The sequence below is a fragment of the Pinus tabuliformis genome, chromosome 6 (genome assembly GCF_031772625.1).
Source record: "Pinus tabuliformis cultivar Carrire ecotype Pingquan chromosome 6, CPIR1, whole genome shotgun sequence".
NCBI lineage: Eukaryota > Viridiplantae > Streptophyta > Pinopsida > Pinales > Pinaceae > Pinus > Pinus tabuliformis.
Window position 1 is genome coordinate 1,642,526,749 of NC_142292.1, and position 8,942 is coordinate 1,642,535,690.

An 8,942-nucleotide genomic window follows, 5' to 3' on the forward strand; every position below is an offset into this window, starting at 1 on the left:
ACCCTTCCGTTTCTCAGATATCCCAAAAACGTTCTCATCTCACTTCGTCCTCAGACTCTGAGAAGGATATTCCACTGCCTGGGCAGAATAGTCTCCAACTTGTTTCAGCTCAGCCAAACTCCTCTGAATGGGTCAAAGTTCGCAAGAAAAAAGGGAAAAAAAGTCGGGTAATAGTAACAGCCCCCTCAGGGTAGTTCTCTTTGCTCAATTCCAGTTCTTTGTTATTCCATGTTCTCTTTAGCCCTCTCCTCGTTCTTAGCCATGGAGCAAGGTGGAGCCTATCTTCTTGGGCTCCCTTGCTTTTCTGCTTCGCTTGCATGCAAGCCTGATTGTACGATACTCCTCTTACTTTAATAGAATTAGTCTTTACTCAGAAAAAAATATATATATATTCAAAAATTAAAATTTTTCATTTATTTCCTCAAAACTTTGACTTTAACCCCAGTGACCTAAGATATAAAATTTATCAAAATAATCAACTAACCTTAGTCCCTGGACCAGTTAAGATTTAATTTTTTAAAGGAACCACGAATTTTACTTTTGGAAAATTTAAATTTACCTAGGACCTAGGACCAATGAGGGAATAAATTATTTTTCTAACCCTCAAGACATTTTACATCATGATTTTTACATTTTTACATCTCAAGGGGGAAAACCCATTTGAACAAGACCCTCACAGACTACCCAGTTCTGCGACACAAATATAATCTAGCAGATCAAGCAATTTGTAATAAGATAACCTAACCAAATAGTTAGGATTATTCCCAAATCACTTTTACATAGACTCGATCTAGCACACTAGGACTCCCCTAACATTCTGGTGACAAAATCCATTCTGTCTTTGGGGTAAGCTGAAGGAAATCTCTGCCAACCATGGATCGGTGAGACAAAAACCTTCCGAAATGTAGATCTTCATCAAAAAATTAGGTTTACCTAGGCAATTACATACACGACACGAATCTGCTGAGATTATTTACAATTTGCACATGCAGAAAGGGTTTACAATATAACATGATCAGGCTGATGATGATAGTCGAACGACATGGACACGTTGATCAAGCACTATCCCTGTGTCGCAAAAAAGGGGGTGTACTGCTATGGGTCGTTGACACGTAGTGGTCAATAGGGTTAATAAGTTGGAGGTGTGTCATGCTCTATTGCCTCTACATCGAGCACAAATCTATAAAGACCCGTGTCTGAGATGCACTTCCCAATTTTTGAAGCTAGAAGTTTCATATCTCCTATTTCTATATTTCAGAACTTAGTCAATTGTGTGCATTTGATGGATCCTCAACCTTAGGAACCCCTATGTCAATATCACACTTGAACCTAGATAGGTGTTTGTGAACAACATATTCATGTAGTCAATGCATATTTTGGTTGTTTCATCTGTTGTAAGTGGTTGACTGTATGACACAAGGTAAATAATTTTACAGTGAAAATGTTATTGTAGCTATCACAGGAATGTTCTGAAATTGACCATGATTTTGTAGCAAAAATATAATGAAAACCTAGAGATATAGAGATTGACTCAACACCACCTACTTCGACTCTGATAGATAATTTGAAAAGGGAGAAAAGGAAACTACAGACTGTGTCACTCACCATTTGTTAAGCTCATCCCAAATCTTTCATGTATACCCCTGAATCGAGGGCTCTCCAAACTTGTTGTCACTTTATTGAGGGTGGTGTGCAACAAGTTGATATAAATGATTCCTAGCCAATTACAATATCAACTTCTCATATTCTAATTGACAAAACCAAATGGTGACTACTTCATGCTACAACCTTCACCATATTGATCTTCCGATGACATCAATGACAATACATGTTTGACTATAATTCTCAATTCCATATATATATATATATATATATATATATATATAAACGATTGAGGGAAAAGAATGGGATTTCCAATTATTCCTAATCACAAAAAGGACTATTGAGTAAAGAAAGCTAGTTTAGGTAGTATTTGGGGGCAGCTAAAATTCAAATTATGTAAATAAATTTTCAAAATGCATATAGAGAAATAAAGTACGACCCATAAAAGCATACCAAATCAATTTTGGGGGTCTATATCTCAAGCAGGTGTGAGCAAAACAAGGTCACGAGGTTTATATATAACAACATTTAATGTAATTTCTATTTATTCAAAGAGATGTTTGCGAGCAAATCAAGAACACCCACGATTTTCCTTTCCAAGATATCGGTCAAACAAGAAGGTTCAATTCCTTTGGGCTGCAAGTAAATCTAGTGAGTTGCAAAGTTTAATTCATAGAAAAACACAACTTTCCATAAAAGAATCCTTTTCTTGGCAGGCACAACACCGAAACCAGCCCAAAAAACTGCAAAATTAACTCTAAAATCCTAAAACAATTGACAACATAAACGTGAAATTTGTTCGCTGTACCTTCCAAGCGACAATGACATGATTTGGCCTTTCTCAAGAACTATAGGCAACCCGAGGGTATAGTCGAATATAAAATAGGCAACTGTCTTGGTAACACAACTTCAACGAAAACAATGAACAATACTGACCTTGTCGATGATTAAAGGGTAAAACAAGGACCCCGTCTAGATTTCAGAATAAATACAGTTTTCACAGCGAGGTTAGATTTTTCCATCCATAAATAAATCAATTTTTTAGTCACATTATTTATATATCCTTTTATAGTTACTGCATTGTCCAACCGTGGTGTTGATAGAAGAAATGCAGTGTACGTAACACTGATTGAAGAAACCCTTTGTGCACATCATCCTTTCAGTCAATCCTTCTTGTTGTTCTCAATCCTCAACCCCTCTCCCGATCAACCCTACTCCTACTGTTGTTGATACCTCGGCAAATGATTTCCCCTCTAACCTGTATTCCTACACCATTGGACTATCAAATTTTTCTCATTCCTCACCCCGCCTAAAATCCCCCTTGTCCTCATGTGGAGATTCTAATATTCCCCCCACTGGACCCCTATTCTTCCATCACTAACAAAAAATTTACTAAAATTAACCCTAACAATATTATTGATTATAATAATATCTCCTCGCTTTCTAATCCTAAAAGTGTTCCCCTAAGTGCCCAACTATTTTCCACCCCCTTCATTTATCTAACTTTAATAATATCCTCTCCAATTATAACTCTCTTACTAATTATAATTTAATTAATAATAAACCCCTCTTTAATAATAATTTCTCTATTAATACCCCTAACAATAATAATAATAATAAGAAAACTAATAATTCTCTTAACATGTGTAATAATTTGAATAATATCACTCTTTACAATAATAATAAATGTATTTTTAATAACAATAATAATAATACCTACCCTTAGTTAAGTTGGCTTTAAAAGCAAACCCATTTTATCATGAAATGCAAAACAAGAACCATGATCAAGGCATGTCATGACAAATGCCAAGGGTACAAAAGCCAAAGGTGTACAAATTAGGGCCAAACTCCATAGGACTCACGGACAACGATAAATGAACCAAACTCTTTTTTCGGGATCTTCAACAACAACAGGAGTTTGAAGACATCAAAGCTATTCAGACTAAGAAATGTAGGTTCATTAAGAATAAAGATATTTTTCAAAAGCTTGTAGCCTACCTCAAACTGATATCACATCCAGCACTTCAATGAGAAGTCTAATGAAGAGGCCTTGACTCAATGTTTACAAGTTGTCCCTTCCAAATTTTGTCACTTGGATAGAGAGGTTTGTGATTTGGGTTTGTGAGTTGAACATCTCACCAAAGGAGTTTAACATGACCCAAAATAACTCAAAATAAAGAATTTTAAAATTATCACTAAGTGCATCGATTGTAGAATAAAAATTAGAATCAAATACCTGATATGGACCCTTCAGCTTGGATAGAATCAGGAAAATGCACTCACTGATTTGGTGTCTCCTCGTCCTTTTAGTTGTGCAACCAATTACCGAAATTTGACAAGATAGTCTTCAAACTAGGAATGTTTGCAGCCCTCCATGGGAGTTACCCCGTTTTAGATAAAAGTTGTTATCACTATGATTGATACAGTGATACTTGTGCTTTATGAAATGTGCATTTGATAAGTGTGTTATCATCACCTTGGATGATTATTTGAAAGTGATGCAATTATTGAATTGTGGAGTTTTTATAGTTTACGAACAATTACAAACACCAATTGGTAAATATATGTTATAGTATATCTAAAATCCCCAGCAATGGGCATGACAAAAACACAGAATCTAATGTGAAAACCATAGCAAATTAGCCTTCCATCTTTCAGGTTTCTAGTTTATTTTAGATATATATATATATAGATATACACACACTGCATTTATTGTACCTCTAAAATATAGTTGACAGTCAATTCCATGGATTAGTCCACAAACACCGTTCCTAACATTCCTAATCCAGAAAGTTGAGTCCTTAATCTGTGCGTAAGTTCCAAAATCCATATGTAGGGCACGGACCATGGTTTAGGGCCATAGAGATGTATTTTTTAGGCTATCTTTTTTATATTAGGAGCTCATCCAGAAACTAAACTAGAATATTAGCAAAATCAAAGGAAACTATAGAAACTTAGTTGTAAAACATATTTGGAAGTATTAACTATTACAACAGATCATTCCAGTGCATTGGTTTAAATTTTTCATGTTTCATTTCATTTCAATAATCAATTGATGAGAATGAACGCAAAGTAATTATGATAATAGATTTGATTGAAAAGGTTCTCCTTATTATTACACACTGGATGATGAATGGAGAAAGACTTCTTGGTCATTCTCTAGACTTTCACACGCAAAAGAAACTGCGGAACATATTATTATTGATCACTTACAACATCAACACAATTGTTTTTATTCACTGCCACACATCCATCTGGTGTCTCTCATTCATTCCTGTGAAATTGGACACATAGAGTCTCCACCAAATTATTCATCAGAGAAAAACCATAATAATCACACAAGATAGAAACAAAGTAGCGGTAACCCAAATCAGATTATATTCTATAAATTTTTGATTTGATACAATAGATTTCTCACTACGCATATCCCAGACCAAGTCGGGCTAAACCTGATGATTGATTTGGTTCAAGTTCAATATGCGCATGCGAACTTAGGTAGTACTCATTGAGGAAGGACGTGGGTGGAAGAAATCAAATTGCAAATTTGCAAGTATGGTGTAAATTGTAAATTTGACCATCCTCCCCCAGGAGAACTTGACATGGCTCGTGCTTATCAACCTGTGAAGTTGACTCTTGTAGGCTTCCCAAGACACGAGGGTGAGGCTACATGCCCATTCTATATGAAATCTAGAAATTGCAAGTATGATCATCCCCCTCCTTGAGAAGCTGTAGCCAAAGCTGTTGCAATGGTTGCAACCACTGACTGATATGGTGATACCTGTGCTTTGTGAAATGTGCATTTGATAAGAGTGTTATCATCACCTTGGATGATTATTTGAAAGTGATGCAATTATTGAATTGTGGAGTTTTTATAGTTTACAAACACCAACGGGTCAATATATGTTATAGTATATGTAAAATCCCCAGCACTGGGCATGAAAAAAACACAGAAGCTGATGTGAAAACCCTAGCAGATTAGCCTTCCATCTTTCAGGTTTATAGTTTATTTTATATATATACACATTGAATTTATTGTACCTCTAAAATATAGTTGACAGTCAATTCCATGGATTAGTCCACAAACACTGTTCCTAGCATTCCTAATCCAGAAAGTTGAGTCCTTAATCTATGCGTAAGTTCCAAAATCCATATGTAGGGCATGGACCATGGTTTAGGGCCATAGAGATGTATTTTTTAGGCTATCATTTTTATATTAGGAGCTCATCCAGAAACTGCAGAAACTTAATTGTAAGACATATTTGGAAGTATTAACTATTACAACAGATCCATCAGAGAAAAAAACCATAATAATCACACAAGATAGAAACAAAGTAGTGGTAACCCAAATCAAATTATATTCTGTAAAGTTTTGATTTGATACAACATATTGCTCACTACGCATATCCCAAACCGAGTCGAGCTAAACCTGATGATTGAGTTGGTTCGAGTTCAATATGTGCATGCGAACTTAGGCAGTACTCATTGAGGAAGGACGTGGGTAGAAGAAATCAAATTGAAAATTTGAAAGTATGGTGTAAATTGTAAATTTGACCATCCTCCCCCAGGAGAACTTGACATGGCTCGTTCTCAGCAACCTGTGAATTTGACTCTTGCAGGCTTCCCAAGATGCAAGGGTGAGCTACATGCCTGTTCTATATGAAATCTATAACTTGCAAGTATGATGCAACTTGCAAGTGTGATCATCCCCCTCCTAGAGAAGCCGTAGCCAAAGTTGTTGCAATGGCTGCAACCACTGAAGATACCTAAGCAGATTATGATAAGATTGATTCAGGGAATGTTGGAGCCAAAGCTACAAATGAAAATACCAAAGATTGATGAAAATTTCACAAAGTGTATTTACATCTTATGTTTGAAGGAAGGATATAGGAAGAAAGGTAGATCTATTCGCGGTTGTAAGCTTTCACCATCAAACTATTATTTGGGGATGCAAGAAAATATGTCAAATTCATGGTTGTAAGGTTTTCCGGTGAAGCTGTTGTTTGGGACTTTCTCTGAACATGTCAAAGTTTCCATGCATGCCTAATATTTTGAGCAATGAAATCTGTATTTTGGTTGTTTCATCTATTGTAAGTGGTTGACTGTATAACATAGGGTAAATAATTTTACAGTGAAAATGTTATTTTAGCTATTGCAGGAATGTTCAAAAATTGATATGATTTCCTAGAAAAAATATAATGCAAACCTAGATATATAGAGATCGACTCAACACCACCTACTTTGACTCCCATAGATAATAATCAAAGGGAGAAAAGGAAACTGCAGACCATGTCACTCGCCATTTGGTAACCTCGCCCCAAATATTTCATGTGTACGCCTCAATCAAGCTTTTGCAATAGGTCAATATAAGTGATTCCCAACCAATTACAATCTAAGCTTCTCATATTCTAATTGGCAAAACCAAATTGTGATTGTTTCATGCCATGACCTTCACCATATTGATCGAAAACTGATCAAAAACCTAACCTAAGAAAAGCAATGAGAGTAAAACTGATCGAAGAAGGCCTCTGCGCAGGCCATCCTTTCAGTCAATATTTCTAGTTGTTCTCAATCCTCAACCCCTCAGCTAGTCAATCCTCCTACTGTTGTTGATACCTCCCCGAACAATTTCCTCTCTAACCAGTCTTCCTCCACCATTGGACTATGAAATTTTTTGCATTGCCATCCCGCCTAAAATCCCCTTCGTCCTCACTTGTTGATTCTAATATTCTCCCGCTCAATCCTTATTCTTTCATCACTAGTAAAACATTTACTAAAAATAACTCTAACAATATTATTTATTACGCCGTAAGGCGTTTCCCTCTGAAATCCATCCCCATTTTTGCCTACGTGTCCTCCTTTGATGCCGTACGATTAGATGTTAGACGATTACAAACACTGGAACCGTCGATCAAAACAGTCACTAAGGCGGTCCAGGTAATGAAGAGCGCGGGGTGTCAATCGCCATTCCAGAGGTAGGGTTTCTCCAGTGGTGTTCTCCATGCGGGCGCCAGGACTTGCCTCCCTTGGATCCCTCAAGACGTGCCACCCCTGGATCCCTCCACGCCGCTCTGGATCCCTCTGAATCATCCATGCATTGTATTGCAGAGGTTGGCAACAAACCATTGCGTAGTGCCTTTGTTTGGAAAACCAGTAGGTCTAGATGCAGCCGCTGAACATACGACAATTGAATTAACACAGAGAAGCTAAAACGGTGGTGTCAATGGGATTCACTCACACAGAAAGGCGGCTTTATCAATTGATGTTTGCTGACCGTGACTATGATAAACTCGATGGAACTGGAGACAGGGCATCTCTTTCTCTCAAGGACAACGACAACGCCAAGCCTCTTGTGACTGTTGACAACTGTTTGGAGAGGGGGTATTCTGTGGTGATTGTTCAGTGTAAAGACAGACCTAAGCTTCTCTTTGATATTGTTTGCAGCTTGACAGATATGGAGTATGTTGTCTTTCATGCCACTATAGACTCTCAAGGCCCACAAACTTTTCAGGTGTAGCTCCAGCAACTACAAGGGACTTGATTTTTCATAGGATCTTTGTTTTTTTTCAAATGTTTATTTCCTAATTTGATTTTGTTAAACCAGGTATAGGTGGTTTCAGATCACATCCCTAATGGGATTAATATTGAATCTAAATTAGGTTAAAGAAGAGTTGGGGTATTTATTTCCATTCTTCTCTTTTGTGATACAGGAGTACTACATTAGGCATACTGATGGTTGCCCCATGTATTCAGAAGCAGAGAAGCAGCGTGTGATTCAGTGTTTGGAGGCTGCCATTAGACGAAGAACATCAGAGGTATGAGTCCAAGGATCGAATCCATGGTGGAAATTTATTCAAAACCCTAATACTTGGGATTCCCAGTGCATTCAAATTTGATCCTTTTTAAATTTTAGTCAGCTTAGTGTGAGTTTTGTTGATGATATTTTATGAATTCAGGGTATGCGACTGGAACTCTGCACCAACGACCGTGTTGGGCTTCTGTCGGAGGTGACTCGCATATTTAGAGAAAATGGGATGTCAGTTACAAAAGCAGAGGTGTCAACGCGGGGTGATAAGGTATCTGATGTGTTCTATGTGACTGATACAGCTGGAAACCCCGTTGATGCCAAGACAATAGAAGTTGTTCGCCAAGAAATTGGACTAACAATCTTGCAGGTAAAAGACGACTGTATTCATACAAAATCTCCTCCAAGGGAACCTGCCATCCGATTCTCCCTTGGTGATCTCCTCAAATCAAAGTCAGAGTGTTTTCTCTACAGTCTTGGATTGATAAAATCCTATTCTTAGATGGAATTAAGTAATTGCCTTTGAAGGTTGTATGTA

The 8,942-nt window shown here is 37.1% G+C and overlaps 1 protein-coding gene across 1 annotated transcript; it reads left to right on the plus strand.

Annotated features, from left to right (window-relative positions):
• The first annotated feature begins 7,731 nt into the window (after nt 1-7,731).
• On the plus strand, nt 7,732-8,704 carry LOC149265248 (ACT domain-containing protein ACR3-like). Its single transcript, XM_089392496.1, has 3 exons — nt 7,732-8,110; nt 8,353-8,414; nt 8,556-8,704. Exons 1-2 carry the CDS (start codon nt 7,823-7,825, stop codon nt 8,371-8,373), a joined length of 309 nt encoding a protein of 102 aa, XP_089248622.1. The 5' UTR covers nt 7,732-7,822; the 3' UTR covers nt 8,374-8,414; nt 8,556-8,704.
• Nucleotides 8,705-8,942: the final 238 nt, after the last annotated feature.